The sequence below is a fragment of the Larimichthys crocea genome, chromosome X, assembly GCF_000972845.2.
Source record: "Larimichthys crocea isolate SSNF chromosome X, L_crocea_2.0, whole genome shotgun sequence".
NCBI classification, from domain to species: Eukaryota; Metazoa; Chordata; class Actinopteri; family Sciaenidae; genus Larimichthys; species Larimichthys crocea.
The window spans coordinates 28,829,184-28,849,977 of NC_040020.1; the positions used below are offsets into that span (position 1 = coordinate 28,829,184).

General features: G+C 39.6%; 1 protein-coding gene across 2 annotated transcripts in view; it reads left to right on the top strand.

The window, feature by feature from the left end:
* strn (striatin, calmodulin binding protein) overlaps positions 1-20,794 on the top strand; it is a 69,437-nt gene that overhangs the window by 16,644 nt on the left and 31,999 nt on the right. For both annotated transcript variants that reach the window (XM_027283705.1, XM_027283706.1), the window contains exons 3-6: positions 11,340-11,443; positions 13,631-13,704; positions 16,020-16,104; positions 20,606-20,776. In XM_027283705.1, the coding sequence (XP_027139506.1) occupies positions 11,340-11,443; positions 13,631-13,704; positions 16,020-16,104; positions 20,606-20,776 (434 nt within the window). The remainder of the gene's footprint in view (positions 1-11,339; positions 11,444-13,630; positions 13,705-16,019; positions 16,105-20,605; positions 20,777-20,794) is intronic.

The following is a 20,794-nucleotide window of genomic DNA, read 5'->3' on the forward strand; positions in this document are numbered from 1 at the left end:
TTATTGCAGTGTCAATTTATTTTGTATCACTCAGAGTTTTCATGCATTCAAACAGTTCAATGAGGACCAGAAAAAGACCATACGAATCTTGTCTATTGTCAACTACTGACCAGGTATAACCCACATTAAGGTCATAATACAACTTAAAAAGTTGTAACACGTAACAAGTAACACGTCACACTATATGACAGAGTATAGCTCACTTACACACCAAACAAAATCAAATTTGGTTCTTTTTGAACAATTGGCAGACATGGTGTTGCGAACAACCTCAAGAATACTTGCTGCTACAAGAGATCTGTTCAGTGATTTTGTGGAGGATGTGAGTGGTGCTGGGAGGAGAGGACAGACCGTGAAATGAATAGTGAAACTAAAGATCAACCAGTTTGGGCTGTGGGAAAACTCCACTAAATGAAATGAGAAACACTCACCATGTAAACACCTAAACTATTTGATCTTACTATTACTACAGTTATCACTATAGCCCCATCAACACTGACTAATTGAGGTGGATATCATTATTCATATTTGATCGCTTTAAAGCTGATATATTAGCAGTAACATAAACACACATTTATGCCGTCTGGAAAAGTATGACATTTGATCCGAGTTATTCATATCAAAAGAGAGTATGGGAAATTAATCATGTTTCCAAACTATTGCCCCTATTCTGTTTTCTACAATATAAAACCAAAGAATTTCCCCAAAAAATTATTATCATAACTGTGTTAATGAACACATACTTTTACAAATAGCTTCCTCTATGCATGTACATCACAGCCTGCATAACAACTCTGTTCCAACTTCCAAGTGGAAACAATAATACTTTTATTTATTGTTTGTAATATGCTAATGTTAGCTCACTTTAAACAAATTACTTAAAGACAAATCTAAACCAAAAATTTAGTGCTTATACTTAAACAAACACTACTGCAAAACAAATGCTGCTCAGTGGGTAGTTGGTAGTTGTAGTTGGCGTTCCGACGAGGTTTGACGTTTGACAGCAGATTGTTAAACTTTTCCTGACTCATTCTAAAATAAAAACAATAAAAAAACCAAAACCACCTTTTTTTAAATGTTGAAAAAGGCAGTGCGGTACCCTGTTTGCAGGTTACCCTGTCTGATCGAGGGGGAAGGAGGAAGACCCTCCCATCGTTGTTTCGGTAACTCCACTCTACCAGGTTGGGAAGTCACAGGAAATATTGTTGCCATGTTGCAGTGATGTGATGTATGTTGGATAAACAGCAAACAGACATGATAGCTTAGAATCAGACCTTTGCTCTCAGGGATTAAGAGGTCAACATGTCATGGATGGATGCATAATTGTGATCTCAGTCGTTCAGTCGATTCACAGGTTTTATCCACCCTGACAAAATGCTGAACAAAAAACTACAAGTTACTTGGCATCCAACTTTATTGTCCATTTGCAGTTCCTACCTAGACCCGTATTCATACCATGGATGTGACAGCTCCCAGAGACCAAAGATCCATTTCTCTGAAGTCTGAGTTTATCAGCACCGACCTCTCCCCACCCCTAACAACACCACCTCCCCCTCCATCTCCCCTCTCGCTCAGCAGCTTATCCTCCCCTCTCTTCATCTCCTCTTCTCCGGCTCCCAGGAAAAATAATCCCCTCACTGCTCCAGATTTAAGCGTCGGGAAATCCCCCTCCCACAGGGCTCTTCTTTGTGTCCCAAAATATTGCGGTCGCTTGCCGCAATGTTAATGCGACGTCAGCGAGGGGTCATACATAGTAATCAGGCATATCATGTGGTTTTGGGGTGGGGCCTCTTAATGGGGTTACAGATTTCCAACCATCCTTAAAGCAATGAAACCAAAAGGACTATATTTTTTAATACCACTAATATGGTAGAATACTGTATATGAGCATATGTACACAGTATGATAACTGTCTTTCTTAGTACCATAGTATACCACTGCAACCCTGAATCTTGTCAGGAAACAATGCTACTGCTCCATTAAATGGTTCTTCTGCCTTCCCACCAGTTCATGAATGCATTACAAACTCTTCAATCAGTTTGTACAACCCCAATTCTAAAAAAGTTAGGACATTGTGTAAAATCTAAATAAAAACAGCCCCATGTCCCAACTTTTTTGAGATATGTTGCAGCCATCAATTTCAAAATGAGCCAGTATTTTCCATGAAATTATAAAATGTCTCAAGTTTCAACACGTGATATGTTGTTTTTGTTCTATTGGGAATAAAATATGGGTTTGCAATGATTTTCAAATCATTAAGTTAAAAAAGAAACAGACAATGAATGAATGAATGGGGAAATTAGCTATATCGACCAAAACTGTAAACATGTTTATTCCTGCTATGAGATTGGACATTTTAATATGGGGGCTTATGGAGACTGACTCGTTCAGTAGCCACCCTCAAGTGGCCACTCGAGAATCTTCAGTTTTTGACACTTCTGCATTGTCTTCATTTCCCAGCCACAGAGGTTGCCGCTTGGCTGGTTCCTCTTGTTTTAATGAAAATGAAGCATTGTTATTCATGAAACTACTCAACAATATAATTAAGAGTTTAATAGCTCCTCCTTTGACCTGCTAAATGTTACATCCCCAATAATAGTCATTCAGAAATTAAAAATGGTTTTGTGTGCTTTAGGAAAAATAAGCCATAATATGAAAAATACTTTGATATAAATGGGCTGATTGATACAGTACATGTGAAACAAGAAGAATGGCCCTTTTAATATTATGAAAATGAATTCTGTCTGCAGTAAATCCCAACATGTTGCAAAAGAGAGGAGTGCCTCTTTCCCTTCAGCTGAAGCATCTAAAGATTGATTCTTTTCTTCAAATATAACTCTAATGTCAGTACTGTAGAGTCTTTCACCTGAAGGAAATTAAACATCTGAACCCGAAAGATCTTGAGTGATTTAGTGATTTAGTTTAGAGTGATTAAGCTAAACTTAGCAGTGACAGCCGTTCACTTTCCTCTCTTGTCTCTCTGGTTTCCTTTGGTATTTATCACACACTGGTCATGTAGGTTTACCATCCATACATTTGAATCTGTAAAACCCGTACATAAACCAAACACCACATCAGCTCAGCTGATAGCAGAGGCATGTGTCTTCAAACACGCACCACTAAAATCATTTTAGCGGTCGTTGTGTTGATTTGTTCTTTGTGATAAGCTGCTCAGCTGTGCGTCCTCCCACGCCGCCAGTCCAGCACGATGGAGCTGTTGCTTGTTTCTTACAGAATCACTCAGAGGTGAAGATACCGACTGCTGCATCTCCTCAGAGAATCGTGATGTGTGGGAATGCACAGTAGTGGTTATTGATTTCATACAGAAATAAAATCAGTTTTAGTAATCCGCCATCCCACAAGTTTTTAGAGAAGTTGTGGTCTGTTTGCCAATGCAGAAACGAGTATCCTTAAGAATACACAGCAATAAAAAGATATTTAAAAACATAAGCAACACCTGAGGGAAAGCCAGTCTCCAACGGCCAACTCACTGTTTCAGGCCTCCAGACAACACTGATTTGTCTCACTACTTAACATATTACCAGTCCTGGTACTGAAACAAAATGAGCCATCATGCTATTAACATGTTAGCATCAGAGTTAGGTTGTGTCCTGTTTTATTTCATAATTCATTTCAAGGCTGTGAAGAACTTATTGAATGGTTTCCTATTATTTATTGGTTATGGTGACCCAGATTAAGTCAGAAAGGTTATTGACATTATTAGAGACTTTAGCAGCTAAAAAAACCCAAAACTCTCTCAGGAGGTGGTGGAGACCAAAAAAACTGAGCTAAAAAGGAGTTGGTATTGGTCTTATAAGTCGTCTAATAAGGCAACTTGGTCAGGTCAAACTGTGAATTACCCCTCAAGGGTCATTCCTGGACGTGTCTGTCTGGTGTAATGTTTTGCTGTGCCGTTGAAGTCGATGGCTAAACCCTAACATCTCTTTAATGAAACAATTGTTTTCAAAATCTCCACAGAAACACTTAGTGATATTTCTAGAGAACGTTTTGTTTTGCTTTGTTGGCGCTGCCATCTATTGACCATGAGAGGAACAACATGTTTGAGAACAGGGAAAAACTGTTTACGTGCTGAAAATGAAAAGATTGAGCAGAAATCAGAGAGTATGTGACCTGGACTCTGATGATAACTTTATCCTCATATTTGTCAAATATGCTGATTTCATAGCTGTCACAGCAAGTAATACCAATAGCTGGTTGAGTACCAGTTTACTCAGTAGTGTGTTGTTTTATAGCACTTCACATGAACTGGGGCTTTACCTTTTGGCCAAGTTTTTACACTTTACGCTTACATCAAATTATTTATTTACACCTTTTTGAACTTTTAAAGACATGACATTTTGAGTCCTGAATCTTTAATGTTTTACTGTATCGACTTTTAGCATATTATCCTTTAGCTATGAGGTAATCTCTAATCTCTGTTTGTAGTCTGAATAATGTTGACCACTCACGTTTAAACTGGCTTTGGATGCTTGTAGGTAAACGTTCCACATGGAGAGCAAAAGAGGTGGAACGCATTCGCACAAATGCATTCTCAGAACCCATTGGCTGAGAACAATTTAATATTTATATAATAATATTTAATATTTTATAGTTGTGAGCTTTTTGTAGTTTTACCTAAAGCCTCCCAGATGTCACTGAATAGATGTTTTACTCCTTTGTAATCCGCTTTTATATAAGACCACTGCACACTTCGGACTGAATTTTTGTATATGATTTATTAGAAACCTTGTATGCAACTAGCAAATTTTCTTTCATTTTCAAATAGTCCTATTTATAATGGAAAAGAAAATATGCAGTACATTCATATTTGAAGGTAATGAGAGACTCCGAGAGATTGATAAATGGCCTGAGACTAAATGAAGATGCTGAGTGTACAATGAGAGCTGTATTGTTGTTGTAGTTCAGAGTCTGTGTGTCATTTCCTGTGTTGAGGGCAGCTGATGACACAATTTAATCTTTCTGAGGATTGTAAATCCCTGTTATCTTAAAGAAGACAAAGTGAGACTCTGTAGTCGGACACATCCTTTCTGTGAGCAGCTCAGTGAGGAAAAGCTTAGCTCAAACAGCACATTGACGTGATGATGAAATTTTCATCATGTTTCTGTAAATGAACCTCAAACCCACGTGTTCAAATACGCTTTATAATGTGAAACAGCAGAAGGTAAACCTTTGAGTTGCTCAGTGGCTACAAAAAAAGCAGCTATACTCAATATATTTTTAACAATAACAATGTATGAAATGACAATGTGAAAACACTGATGATGTAGAAGGGGTCGCTTGATGAAACTGCAGATCAGCTGGATCTGCAGCTCTCCTTGGCTTTACAGAGCTTTAGCGTGAGTTTCAGCTTATTGTTTATCTGTCCAGACATAACTTCACTGTTTTAGTTCACGCTCAGCAAAGTTAAAGTTAGAAAGTGAGAACGTAAAAAAAAACCCCACAGACTACTGCTTTAAATGTGACACAATGTCTTCACTATGATAAAAGGACAAAAGCCCGTTAACCAGCTGATGAGTAGTGTTGAGCGATGTGCTATTTGACATTGTCCTTTTCACTGAATAATGTTAAGTTGTGTTATATCATCAAGTATCTGCTCAGTGTGATGTGTTCCCTGGTGAATCCACAGCTTCATGTAGTGAAATAACAACCAGTATGAAGTGTGATTATACAAGTAGATGTGTTTCACTTTTATGGATAAAAAAATGTGAATTTGAAACTTATTATTACAAGAGCTTTTCTGAATCAAAGCAACACATCTGCATTTCTGCTCCCTTTTGTGATCTGATGTGGAGCACCGACTCGTTCTAAAAAAGAAGATGATGGGAATTTTTAACAAATGGGTTACCCAGTTTGTCCTTCATTTAGAGTAAAACCAGATCCTCTTTTAAAACTGAGCCATCTCAAAGTGCTCTATCTGGATTTAAACTTTTGTTTCGTTGTTTTTTGTCGCTCTGTCTGGACCCACAGGCAGTGATGTGGTATTTGGTTCTTTCTGGTTTTGAACAGAGGAATAAATGAGTGGTTGGGATTAGTGATGATCCTTATTGGGGCAAAATTGGCTTAACCCTAATATCTCTTTTGTTTTAAAATTCTAAACTTTCTGTAATTTTTTCAGTCAACTTTTTCCTTTCTGTAGCTATGTTACATGTAACTTACATTTAGGAAATATTTAAAGATGAGTCACATCTTAAGTTACTAGCGTTTTGCTACAGAATCTACATCAATGGTTATCTAGGTAGTTACATCTGATAGCTAATGTAAGTAAAACTCTCGTTGACTAGACGTCATGTGTTGTTAGCTAGTAGCTAGCATTTTGGCTAACTTAAGATGTGACTAAATGTTTCAGTTTCATCTGTTCACCACCCTCAAAATGTGGTTGTCTTTTCAGCATAGTCGAGCTAGCACCTTGTTGCATATCTGAATACAGGAAAGGGTGGAAGTTCTTCGCTGAGGCTTGCTCGGCTGTGATTGGAGCACAGAGTGAAATTGGGCGGAGCTTAAGAAGGACGATTTACATTCATTTTGAACACCTTACTGGAATTTGCACACTCATAGGAAAGTACATGCTATTTAACTTTTTAACTCTAATGTTAGTACTTATGTGACATTTGTTTTTGCGCTATTCCTTGTACTGTGGTTTGTGGTTTGTTTGGCTGCTGGGACTTCTGTGATTTCCCCACCGTGTTAAAAAAAGTACTGTATCCATCTGTCTATCTAAGACCTGTCAGCTGTGCCACAGTTTTGTTTGGTTTCCTGACGATATCAGCTACAAAAAGCCGACACAAATGGACAGAAACACTGTGTTTGTAACTGACTTCATTACGTTTTGTGTGATCGAGAACCTGAAACATAGTTTGCTGTTTCTATTTGAGTGCTGAATCAGAAGTGGCTTCTTGCTGTATTGATTATTGTAATTATTTAAACAATTACTTGATAAGATTGTCAGTTTTATTCTAGAGCTCTCACTCTGATGATATTTGACATCCTTTAGATGTGTATACTCGACAGAGAGTCAGTGTACAGCAGAATGTACTTTCCAACCTGTTTAACATATTGGCTGCATCAGATGATTTCCGGCTTAACTGGAGTGGAATCAGAGTGGAAACAACATCAGTAAACCAGAGAAGAAGAGCAGTTTGAGGTCATCAAAGTGCTTTTAATGGAAAACCAGTGGAAAGTCTTGTAATTGTCCACAGTTGTCACATTGTGACCTCTGTTATCGATTTGTTTTCACTGCTCCTACATTCAGCTGCGCACACACTGAAGCGTTTAAACTGGCTGCTGCTAAAACATGACATTCAGATCTGTCAGTAAGATCTATAATTATGAGAGAAGATGCACCCGGCGTGCTGCAGATGCCTTCCTACACAAAAGCCAGTTAAACATCACCCATCCCACAGAGTTCACCATCATCCTCAGACGCCATGGCAACAGACAAGGAGCATCACAGGATGCAGACGATGTAGTCGCTGCTCACCTTTACATCTGCAACATGTTCAAAAGAACTCGGTGAACTCAAACTGAAGATATCATCGTATAATATAGTTGGGTATTTTCTACAATTTTCTGACAGTTTGATAACAAAGTAATTGAAACAATCATTAGTTGATATCCGCTTTAATCATAAACAATGTGACACACACATACTTCCGGTCCACAATTGAACCATTGCTCAAAATCCAGTATATGTTAATCTGTGGGTAACCACGGTAACAGCACTGATGCTCATGGCAAAGTTAGCAGTAAATAAGCCAAGCGGTGAGTTGTAGTGGATTTAGCCCATTAACTTCAAATGATGTCAGGTCGTTAGGGACAACAGCTACAAGCTAAACCAAACCCAGAACAGAAATCATAAGAAACCTTGTAAGACAGACGATGATGAAGATTTCAAACTTTTCTTCCTTTACTAAATTGCTGTTTAACAATTGGATGTTGGACTGTCCTTAAACGCAGCAACAGTTGTTCAAAAAGCAGCTATTGATAATGTGATCAAATGAATTGATTTTCAGTCATACAAGCAGAAATCGTTAAGCCACAAGAAACAGTAGTTGTGTTTGTGTGTTACTTTAAAAAGTCTCCCCACAAATGTTTGTCCTCTCACTGCTGTTACAGGAAATCATCTTTTCATTCAGCTCTGTTATCCCGAGAGAAGATGTATCCAAACAGTCTCAGTTTACTGTCGTCGTCATCTCAGTAAAATGCAGATGCAGTCGCCTCGAGTGAGCAGCGACCTAGTTATAAAGTGTGTCTGACATGAATGAAGGGCCGAGTGTCCTACTTCCTCGTGTGTGTGTGTGTGTGTGTATGTGTGTGTGGGGAGGCTTAGTTTGCAAACATGCAGTCGAGTAAGTTAGTGTGTAGAAAGGCCTGGAAGCTCAGATCAAAACAATGAATCACAAATGACACAAACTGGTTATTCAGCATCTGGAATACTATGGAGAATTTAAACTAGATCTAAAATGTTTCCAGACCCAATCGCAGTAGCGTTAGATATCAAATCTACATCATCAGTTATCATCGGCTAGCTAGTTACATCTGATAGCTAATCTTAACAAATGCTAGTGAACTAACAATTGTTCTAAACACAAAAGGTCTCATTACCCTGCTGCTCAGCAAGCTCCACTAGCTACCTGTAGCAGCCTGCATTAAATTCAGTTTGCTAAAGCTTGCCTACAAAGTAGTCTCCGGTTCTGCACCCACTTACTTGAATGCCCACCTGTACGCTAAGGGCAATCCAAACTTTACTCGTCTGTTGTTTCCCCTTTGGTCGAACGTGAAACCAGTTCCTACCAGATCAGGGGCGTCCCTCTCTACCTTTAAAAAAAAATCCTGAAGACCCAGCTCTTCAGAGGGTACCTCCTCTCTGGGGCTAGATGCAAAGTTATAGAGTTAGAGTTCATCTTCTGGGGAACCTTGATGTTTTGTACAATCCACCCAAACCCAAATAGTTTGACCAAAGTGGTGGACTGACCAACATTACCACCTCTACAATGGCTGAAGGGAGAAAATATTAAAACAGAACATTTCATAGGATAATATTACTCACATTCATTTGTTGTTTGCTTCCCTGGGAGTCACAATTAGCAGCTACACATTCACGTCAATTCTGCTGTTTAACGCTTGGCAGGTAGAGTAGCTCATCTTATCTCTGCAGTTTTCAGAAAGCAGAGAACCAAAGCAGCTAAAACACCTGAAATCACATTTTGAGCTGTTGGATTCAGTGTTTGTAGAACCAAACACGACGTAAATTGTTTATCTTGAATACTTTGTCATTGCCAGCTGGAGATGTGTTTTAAACAGTTGACCTGGCTTTTAAAGCAACTGTACACATAAACAAATGTCAGTGTGAGGAGATGAAGGAGGGTTGAACCCTCAAGGGTGCAGAGGAGGTGGAGGGGTTTAAGGGTGTGATGTCAGCATTGATGTCATAGATCTGGCTGGGTAACAGCTGGCTAACAGCTGGGTCCCTCCATACACGCAATAAACTTATGGTCAAGGACAAAAACTGTTATTGCAGCAGTATTTTTCTTTATTGTAAGTCAATAAAATATTTAAGCAGGCCAGCCAGAGGACTCTTATGGCCCTAATAATGGTTTAACAAAACCACACACACCGTTCACATCGGAGTTATCTCGTCAGCTGATGAGTTAGAAGGTCCTGGTACAGCGGAGGTTGCTCATGAAGATATTACATAATATGTATCTTCCAGTCCTATTTATTAATCACAACAAATTCAAATATGCAAATTATACAATTATCCAAATATTATCTACATAAATATAATTTAACATAGCTAAAAAAAATATTTTTATTTTAATGTTGCCAACAAAGCTAGCCTTTAAAACTTATAAATGTTGCTCATTGCTTAACTTTATAAATGCTTCAGTCCTACTCATGTTAAATGGCAAGAACAGCTCAAATTAATAATAATATAAAATAAATATTGGTATATAGCTATCAGTGCTAGCTCTGGGTTCATGACCTTCTCGTCTTCTTTCTCATTATTTGACCTTGACTGCGAGTCGGTCACATGTCGTCTGTTCCCACGCTGCTGTGTCACTGCCTCGAGTCCAACCCGTCTGAGAGGAGACGTTAAGACGGATCAGAGCAGATGTGTTGGTTGGTCACAAGTTACCTCTCAGTCTCTGTCACATTTCCCAGGAAGCTTTGGGCCTCTTGAATACCACCACGATTTTAATACCTGCTAACACAGAAGAGGAATCTCTTCCTAGTTAAACTTTTATAAACCCCAAAACTCTGTAAAGGTGCTTCAAAGCTTTTATTATTGTATGAAGAAATTTCACCTTAAATTTGTTAACCTTTTGAAATTTTATTCCCACAAATTTGTCTGTGATTTGTGTGTTTTTGTCTGACAGTAACTTTGGTCAACTGAACTTAGAATTTTGTTTTACTTTTACCGTCTTCATGTTGTTTTAGTCCTGAGCAGATTCATCCTCTGACGATTTTCTCTGAAGGTGGAGCTGGTTAAAGATGCTTTGTTCTGCTTTTCATTAGCATCATTAGCAGTTACATCATTACTGAGTCTAAAGTCATGTCTTTGTCAAACCTGCAGAGAAATAGATTATTTGCACAGCTGCGTTTGTTGTTTGATCAAGTCTGAATTCTTTTCATTAGATATTGTGATATGTTGATATTTTCAGCTGCAGATGCGTGTTTGGATGAAGGGACTGGTCAGTCTCTTTGTTTAGTTTGTGGGTTTGTTATTTTAGTCTTCATGGTCTTTCGCACCACTTCCCCTCAGAGAAATCACACACAGCATTTTCTAAATCCACAAAACCCACCACCACCGCGGCTGCTTCCCCTTTCAGACCTCAGTGGTGGAGCTGAGCACCAAATTAGAGATAAACGAAAACAGAATTAGAGTCGATGAAACTTTAATGATCTCCGTGAGGGGGAATTAGATCGTCACAGAAAATAAGAGCACAGAGGATCATCAAGGCCAATAATTGCAGCCAATGATCACAACAGCTGACTGGAAAAATGATTCTGTCGGGTGGGTTCAGACTCACTGCGTTGTTGGTTTGGTTTTAGTTTCTCATCATCACGTTTAATGGAGATTAGATGTTTGTATCCCCCCTGAGGTTTTGGGTTGGCTTGAGGTTTAATCTTGTCCACACTGTGTGTTAGCTCCATCTTCTTTTGGGTGTTGCCGCAACTTTGCTGTTTAGTACGAAACACAGCAGGAGTCAAATCTTGATGACTGCAACCATAAAAGATATTAGAGAATGAAGTTCAAATCTGCTTTTCCTTATGTCGTCCATCATCATTAAATATTTTCTCTGTTTTTGTTTTTCCAGGCTCAGATCGCCTTCCTGCAGGGGGAGAGGCGAGGCCAGGAGAACCTGAAGAAGGACCTGGTGAGACGGATCAAGATGCTGGAGTACGCCCTAAAACAGGAGAGGTGAGTACACACATGTAATAATATACTTAACCATAACCCTAAAAATATGTGGGATGAATATCATGTCATATTTTGAAGTTGAAAACACTGAGAAATAAGTATTAGTTGTAAGTATTAAATGTCTTTCCTAAATCCCAGATGTCATAGAGGTCTAAAACACAGAGAATATTAACATTTAAAGGACCAGTATGTAGGATTGAGTTATGTCCATAGAAGCTGCTAAGCCCAGTTACATTGTCCAAGTGCCCAGCTCCGGATCTGGCATGACACCGACTCTTCTCCCTTTCAGCATTAGCTTGTTCCCTGGGGCTGAAAACCTCTTCTTCCCAGTGGTCCTGTGGTACAAACACTAACACTCGCTCGGTGCTGAGTTCAAAGTCTCGGCAGCCTGGCTAACAAACTGAGCTAACATTAACTAACAGCAGCAGTTCAGCAATTTACTTTACTGTCCATCAGGAAACTCTGTAAATAACAGAGAGCTGAGGCAGAGCAGCCAAAGAAAATAAGAGGAAAAACTAGAAACATTTTCTCCATAAAATATGATCCAGTTTCACCAAAATCAGTGAAATAGCTGGTGATGTGTGAAGCGTTACGTACTTCTCTCGGGTGATCATGCCCAGAGCACAAAGTTACATAATACAAGAACAGATATACGGAGTGTAAAGTGGTAATAACAGAGACACCAATCATCTGATTACAAGTCAGTGTAGCAACGTGATTAAAAATCTGTTATTATATGGTAGAAAAGTTACATAATATTGCTTTAACTGAAAATCTGATAAAAAAAAAAGCATGACGTGTAGACATTGTGCAAAAACACACACTGACTCATAAAGTTATATAACATAGCAACATATAAAGATGATTGCGAGCTCCTCTACAAACCTGAATAACAACTATATTTGCACAGTCACAGTAGAGCAGCAGATGAGCTGTTTTTAACTGTGTAGGATGTTTTGTGTCGCCCCAGGATATATTCTGCTATAATAAACAAATTTCACGCACAGAGCCAAACAATGTGTTAGTCTACCTCTCAACACTTTAGAGTTGGTTCCCACTTAGGATGTAAATCTTCACGTATTTACATATATACAGTATAAATTTCCACATCTGGTGCTGTAGTGAGTAGCAGCAGGACGGCGTATAACTAAACTGAAGTGTGTGTGAGTTCATGGTAATGAAGGAACGACAGTGTGGCTCCTAGATGTGTTTTTAATGGAGCCCTATGGCACCACAGAGGAAGAAGATACATTAGGCTGTGATACAAACTCAATACAACGTTCACTTCAGCTGAGTTTTTAATCTCCTGATGAGGAGTGAAAGTGACTGAAGTCTGCCCCAAGAACACGATCAGTGTGAAATGGATCTGTCCACCTCAAAGAGCAGCTGATCCTCTTATAGAATTATCAGTAATAAATCACATAATCTGGCGACAGATTTTACACAGTTTGGTTGTTTGATGTGTTGAGTGTTTGATTGGCTGGTGTGGATGCTTTTTACTGAAGCGTTCAGTAGAGAAGGGGATTGTGAGAACACTGTAACAGTCATTAAAATATCAATATGTAAAAGAAATGTCATTTTAGACATGATGAGTTCCTTTAAGCCAGCCTTTAACCTTTGTTTAACCTTGTTTTCTGATGGAAAAACCTAAAAACACATTCTCAAATTCAGTACAAGATGATTATTTTGTAGTCACTGATGGACATCATCCAAGTATATAGTTGATAGGATATATAGGATCTCCACTGCTTTGCATGTTCATGTACAGACACCTGGAAATGTACGTGAATAATGTGACATGTAAACATCACTCATCGCTGAAGACTTCAGATCTGTGTGGTGCATTGAGGAGACTGTAACCTTCACATCAAGACATGAAACAAACAGAAATATCTGATTTACATAGTTTTATCCATCGTTTGAGCTTTGAGCACTTTTAATGACCTTGTCATCTCATTGTACACTCTTCTTCTTCTACGATGGTTTGATGGTTAAATGAGAATTAACTCCACCTGCCGAAAATCGCCGAAATCCTAATAATCACATAACAGCATTCATCAAACACATGTGCATCTTCTTTTGCAAACGTTCTCAAATCTTTGGGAATAACAATTTGTGCGCCATTCAGATGGAAACCTGACTATTGTGATAACCTGTGTGTGTATGTGTGTGTTTGTTCACTCTCAGGGCAAAGTTCCATAAACTGAAATATGGAACAGATCTGAACCAGGGAGATATCAAACCTCCGAGTTATGATTCAGGTAAGACTTCCTGCTTCTCCTCTGCTGAAATGTTTTATGTGCTGCCATCTAATTGCAGCACCTGCAGCATGCAGTGCACACCTTTCCATGTGACTGACTGTCTACAACTCCCACCCTCACACCGGATCCTCCCACGACTGAACCACAGCGTGCAATTTTTCATGAGGGCTCCCCCTTCAGGTCCCTCCTGCCACTCACACCCACATCTGCTCACAACCAGCCCTCTGTTTGCTCTAGTGGTCCTAAAAGCCACCAAATAAAAAACCACCAGATATATTTTTTGCCAGCTGAATGTTTCAAAGAGCACAGGTGGCCCTAGCTATATTTCTGCTATTCAGGTTATGCCCTGTAATTCTTCTCTCATTTTCGAGCCCGCTGTCTTTCTCAGCGTGGGGTCGTCGTCGTCTTCTCCCGCTTTATCCGTTATGGGGTCGCGGGGGCAGCAGCTTCAGCAGGGAAGCCCAGACTTCCCTCTCCCCGGCCACTTCATCCAGCTCTCCCAGGGGGACCCCAAGGCGTTCCCAGGCCGAGAGACATAGTCCCTCCAGCGTGTCCTGGGTCCTCCCTGGAGGGACGTGCCCGGAACATCTCACCAGGGAGATGTCCAGGAGGCATCCTCACGAGATGCCCGAGCCACCTCAACTGGTTCCTCTCGATGCGGACGAGCAGCGGTTCTACTCTGAGCTCCTTGCAGATGGCCGAGCTTCTCACCCTATCTCTAAGGGAGAGCCCAGCCACCCTGTGAAGGAAGCTCATTTTGGCCGCTTGTATTCGCAATCTCATTCTTTCGGTCACTACCCAAAGCTCGTGACCATAGGTGAGGGTAGGAACGTAGATCGACTGGTAAATGATTCTGACCTTGATTTTATTGTGATCTCAGTCATGGTTAAAAAGCACTGTTTCTAATAATGACATAAATCTTGATGGTTACAATATCTGTAGAGTTGACAGAGTTAAACGTGGGGGTGGCGTAGCAATTTATTTTAGAAACATGATGAACTGCTCTACTATTGTCTTCTCCTCTGTCCCAGATCAGTATGATTTATTAGCCATTAAGGTATAATTAGGTGGCTATTCCATAGTCTTGGTGGGTGTCTATTTATTGTATATTGTTTATGTTTGTTGTGATCAGGGCATTGCTGTAAAAGAGCTATTTGCTCAGTCAAGGTTTTCCTGAATAAAGAACGTAAAATAAAATAAAATGATACTAATAATAACTCAAGATTAAAGCCGTTATGCTCATACTCAGGCTCAGACTTATACACCCTTGTCATCAGCCAATATTGGCCTATCACAGATAGATCGGTACCGGTGTATACGTTGTGAGATCATAGCAAAAAAGAAGGAAAAGGTGTTCTTTGGCCATTTGGTTCAGAAAAATTTAGATTTACATGTTTTTGACACTTCATTTGGGGGGCGCATCACTTGATCAGGTTAGGGTAACTTAAGTTATTTTAGCATGGTGGTTACTCTGAGGTTGTTATTCTTGTTGCCTGTAGAGATGAGGATTTGAAAACGGTCGATCAACGGCTTTTACCAACAGCCTACTTTCTGTGACGCCTCCAGGAAGACCTCTGGGCTTTAAAGGCCAATTGACAGAGTGGCCAAACTGTCTAATGACACTAATGGCTTCTGTCACGTGATGCACACTGTCCCAAAAAGACTCATAAGCTTACATTGTTTAGGAAGCATCTGTAAAATGGTGAATATTTTTTTGAGGGCGTAACATTACTCACAAAATGACTCCTTTCACTCTGAGAATTTGATTCATTCAGTCTGATAACATTAGGAAAGCCTAGAAGCCAAATGAATAAATAATTTTATCCCCATTCAAGTTAACAGAAGGCTAAACAGGAAGTTAGCAACTCGGCCAGCATCACTGGTGCCTTTGCATTATGAGCTATCGTACGCACGCAGAAGAACAGCTTCCATCCAAGGTGGTGCATGTGCATGTCGCTTTTCGACAAAGCAGTCTTAACTCAAGGTCCACTTCTTGTTCTGAAGCTGTCAGCTGTATCACATGGTCTTCAGTCTCTCTGCTCACATTACATCCCTCTGAGGTTTGTGTTGAAACAAGCCAATTGAGGTGGTTCAGCATCTGATCAGGGTGCCTCTTGGACACCTCCCTGTGGATGTATTTTGGACACGTGTGACTGGCAGACCACAAAAACATTCAATACACTTCTGTATCTATCTGGGGACACGCCAGGATCCCCCAGGAGGAGCCAGAGGATGAGGCTGGGGAGAAGGACCTCCTCACTTGGGAATAAATGAATAGAAACATGTTGACAATTAATTTTCTCTCTGTCTCACAGATGAGGGGAATGACAGTGAGGCTCCCAGTCCTCCCAACAGCAGCCATCAGCTCAGCTGGAAACAAGGACGCCAGCTGCTTAGACAGTGAGTTCACACACACATGAACACACACACATCATTTAGACTTTACACATTTAGACTGTGTGTGTGTGTGTGTGTGTGTGTGTGTGTGTGTGTGTGAAAAATGCACGAGCAGTACGCATTCAAACAGTATACATGCAGTATGTGTGTGTGTTCCCTGAATGTATACGAAACAGAAGAAAACATGTTTTGTGCTTCAAACCGTTTCAATTTCATAATTTCAGGGCCTCTTGCAGCTCCTCATAACTTGTTTGTAGGAGTTTTTTTTTGCTCGAGTTCCCTCTCTAGGTCAGTCCTAAGGGTGTCAGCCTGCTGTCTGACATCGTGATATTGCAGGTTGACCTCATGGAGTGACAGTCATCTTGTTCAGTTGGTTTTGTAGAGCCTTGTTCTTCTCTCTCTCCTCCTGGAGTGCAGCGGTGGCTTCATCAAAGTCAGTTTGCAGGTGTTTCTTCTGCAAGATCTCGTTATCAAGATCACGCTGAAGGGCAACAGCCTGCTTTCTGTTTTTGAGAACATCATCTTCACACCTTGCAATGAGCAGTTGGTATGAAATACAGAGCCGTTCCAGTTCCTCTTGGAGAAGCTTATTTCTGTTCTTCTGCCTGGAGCTCGTTGATGAACTTCTCCTCATTGATGACGTGGGCCACTTGCAGCTCCTTGTGGTCCACTTGGGGTAAACCCTCTCCACAGAAAACAGGAGTAGATGGTCTATTTTCTGAGCAAGCTTCATCAAAATGAAGACATGGCTCGTTTGAGTCAGCCTCCATAGCTTAAGGGTCTGACTTGTCATTCTTTTCATCTGACTTTGGTTCTGAGTCTAGATGATTCAAGGGCAAAAAGGTCATGCACTGAAGTGCCTCATATGAGCTGGTGTCCATGCTTTTTTTCAGGTGAAACATTGACAGAAACAGGTTATTTAAAGAGTCCCTCGGAGTAAGTCTCCTTTCCGGATCCAGATCAAGAGTTGACATGAGGAGGCTTAGGAATGCCATCCTATCGTCATACCCAATGTCACTTTTTTTGGCTGGGTATGTCTGTACTGCATCCTGCAAATTCTCAACAAAGTCGAAAAACGTGAACATTAATTGGGTTTGGATGCCTGTCACCTGTGTGAACTCATCTGGTGACCTCAGCCTAAAGCCTGGATTGTACGGGTCATCATTCAGGCTGAAATATGCCCAGCTGTATACTCTAACACTCAACAAGTCGTCTTCAGGCTGACCCAGCAGGTACACTATAGATCTAATCAAATTATATGAACATTCTCTAGGGAAAAGCTCCCTACCAAAATACAAGAATGCCATAATGCATCCCACTCCCCACATGTCAACTGCTTCAGTCAGGGGGAGGCCTAAGGTCACCTCTGGAGCCCGAAATGAAGAAGGCTGCATGATTGTTCCCATGCACACTTCGCTCACCCGTCTGGCCAGACCAAAGTCAATCAGTTTGATTTTAAATGGCTGATCCTTTTGGTTGACCAGCATTATATTGTCAGGCTTTAAATCCGTATGGAGGATACCAATACTCTTCAAAGTATCAAATGCTACCATGAGCTGATGGGTTACAGGACGAATTTCATTAAGATTTAAAGGAATCCACCTTCTCTCTTCCATCAGGTCCCAAAGGCTCCTGTCCAGCATTTCAAAGGCCAGACAGGAGAGGTTATTGAACGTAAAATCCTCCATGAAATTGACAATGTTGTTTTTGTCTGGATCTAGAGTCCTGATCGCTTTTAGCCTGTTTATCTACTTTCAAATGACTTCTGAGACATTTCCATTGTCTTTGTGGATCTTCACTGGCACTTGACTGCCTGTTGTTAAATTGATACATTTGGCAACTTTTCTAAAAGATCTCTCACCACTGAAGTCTATAACCTGATAGCATGTGGTGCTGCAGTACAATACATCATGCTTCTGATCTTCATATGGTGTGGCTGGTGTGTACTTTGTGTAAGTTGATGTTGAGGAAGACATTTTGGCAGTCAAATGTTTCCAAACACAGAATAACTCACTAGTGTTCTTCTCTCTGAAGGTAAACAGAGGGAGCTGACTGGGTTCAGCCCTTAATGGGAATCAAACTCAATAATCCACTGTGACTATTTGAGGCAGAAAAATGTAAAACTATATATAAACTGTTTATTTTTAACAAAAGTTTTTATGAAGGGGTCATATGTTTTATTTGTAAAATCTTAAATGAAAAGTAACTCAAATGTAGTGAAGTAAAAAGTACAATGTTTACTTACAAGACTTAAAATGAAGGTTTCATTAAAGTATCTTAAAACTGTAATTAATTGCAGTACTTGAGTACTGCTTAGAAATAATAGTGTTTCACTTCCATACAGCTATTTTAAATAATAGCCTCATTCTCTGCGCAGGTAAATAAAAGCCCCAGTCTGTATTTGAGAATTTACAATTATTATCTCTAACTGACAACACCATACAGATATAATTACTAAGAACCGCAACTGGTTAAATCACAGACACCCTGACTCTGTTTCCACTAGGAGCCAGGCGTGTTTAGTTTAAGGTTATTTTAGTTTTATTTTTGTACATTTTCAGTAATTTAAATTAAAATGTCACTTAATTAACATCGTCTGTGTTTGTGACAAAATTTTAGCTCTTTGGATGTTTTCAAAATTAACTTTTGTGTTTGTGTGTGTGTTCTTAATTTATTCAGAAAAGACATAATTTAACATTTCTCTCATTTGTTAAAGGCTATTAATGCCATTTTTGTGTATGTGTGAGCATGTGTGTGTTCTTTTAATGTGTGTGGCTGACATGTTGTATGTTTTCTGAATGTGTTTTGTTGTGTGTGGCGACAGTGAATAGAGGATTGTGTGGAGGCGTCTATGCCTCCTGCGATCGGAGAGGCTGGTACAGAACGAGGGAGGGAGGCCGACCTTCCTCTCTCTCTCTCTCTCTCTCTCTCTCTCTCTCTCTCTGTTTCTGTCTCTCTGAACAAACACACTAGATGTTATTCAGAATAAACCTCCGTCCACTGAAGATAAAACATCTCTATAAGACTAACTGCTCTCAGGTCAGCAGGGTCCTGCTTGTCTGGTTTCCCAGGGTGAAGGTACAGTACAGAGTTATTAGTCAAGGATATTCTGCAGATTTTAAAAACTGCTCAAGCGTGGTGTAGTGCATCATCCTTAAAGTCTTGAATTTGTCCAGTAAGACTAAACATCACATTAACGCACTTCTTCTTTGGATTACTTGTTAAATATTTTGCACATTTCTGCACAGTACTGTACAGCTTTTTCATTTAAATAACATATTGTATACTTATATTTTTTTCTGATTTTATTGTCCTTTTCTATTTTTCTATTCATGGTTCATGGATTTACTTACTATGCCAGTTATACACCAGAACACAGAGGCAAATTACTTATATGTGAAAACTTAACAGATTATAAACAGAACTTTGACTTTGTGGAGCCCCTGGTATTTCTCACCAAATAAAGTGCACATTGTAATATTTCTAACAGAGGTAATAATTGATTAAACTGGCAGAAAGAAAGGAATATGGCAGCATCTCACTTGACATTTGAGCAAAACCATCATTTTCATGACCAGTTTATTGCAAATGTTTTGTATTTTCTTATTCTTCTTAAATACTGAGTGAACACATGCAGTTTATCTAAAGTCCTAAATTTGGTGGTATTGCCCTTTAAGAATGCTGCTCCATTGATAATAATTGTGTTGTTGTGTAGCTCAGCGGGTACAGCAAGGCACCAGCGCTGCAGAAAGAAGCTGAAAAACAGAATGAAGAGGGGTGTTCAGGGTCTCCTGTGGTCAGAGGAGGTCAACTGTATTTATGTGACTGCTGCATCAACATGATTAGATTATTGTGTGTGGAGATTTTCCATTTCCATCTTTTATACTTAGACGGAAATATTTAGTAGTACTTTTACTACATTTATCTGACAGCTTTAGATACTTTACAAATCCATTTTTACACACAACATATATATATATAAAATATGATGTTTTGTTATAAATTAATTAAACTACTCAAGAATCTATACAATTACAGCTGAAACGACTATTTTGATAATCATCAAAGTCATTTCTCATGTGAAATCATTTCATGGTTAAAGCTTAACAGATGTGAAGATTTGCAGCTTTTCATTTTAAATGGTTCTAATCATATAATAACTTTGATAATTTTAGACTGTTGGACAAAACAAACCTTGGAAAGGTGTCACAGCATTTTTCACCACATATGTGTGTAATTAACAAAGGCTTCTGCCTCTACCTTAAAAGTAATTATAACTTTGATTTATTTACATGAGTTGTTGAAATGACCAAACTAAACTGTAGTAAAGAAAAGAAGTACAGTATTTCCCTCTGTAATGTTGTGAACATAGTTAGAAAAAGGCATGAAGAGAGTACCTTCGATTGTAAATATAACAAAAGTCACTACAGGAATGTGCACTAAATTTCAGAGCTCCTGCTGACCTGCCTCCTGTCTCTTGCCCTTGTCTCGTGTCCCCCCTCAGATACCTGCAGGAAGTTGGATACACAGACACTATCCTGGATGTGAAGTCTCAGAGAGTCAGAGCACTGCTCGGTCTGACCGGAGACTCAGGAGAGAAACCTTCAGAGAAGAAACCCGAACCAATGGTGAATGGCACTGAACCGTCCTCACTGAAGGACAGCGGCATGGTCAGGTAATCTAAACAGCATTC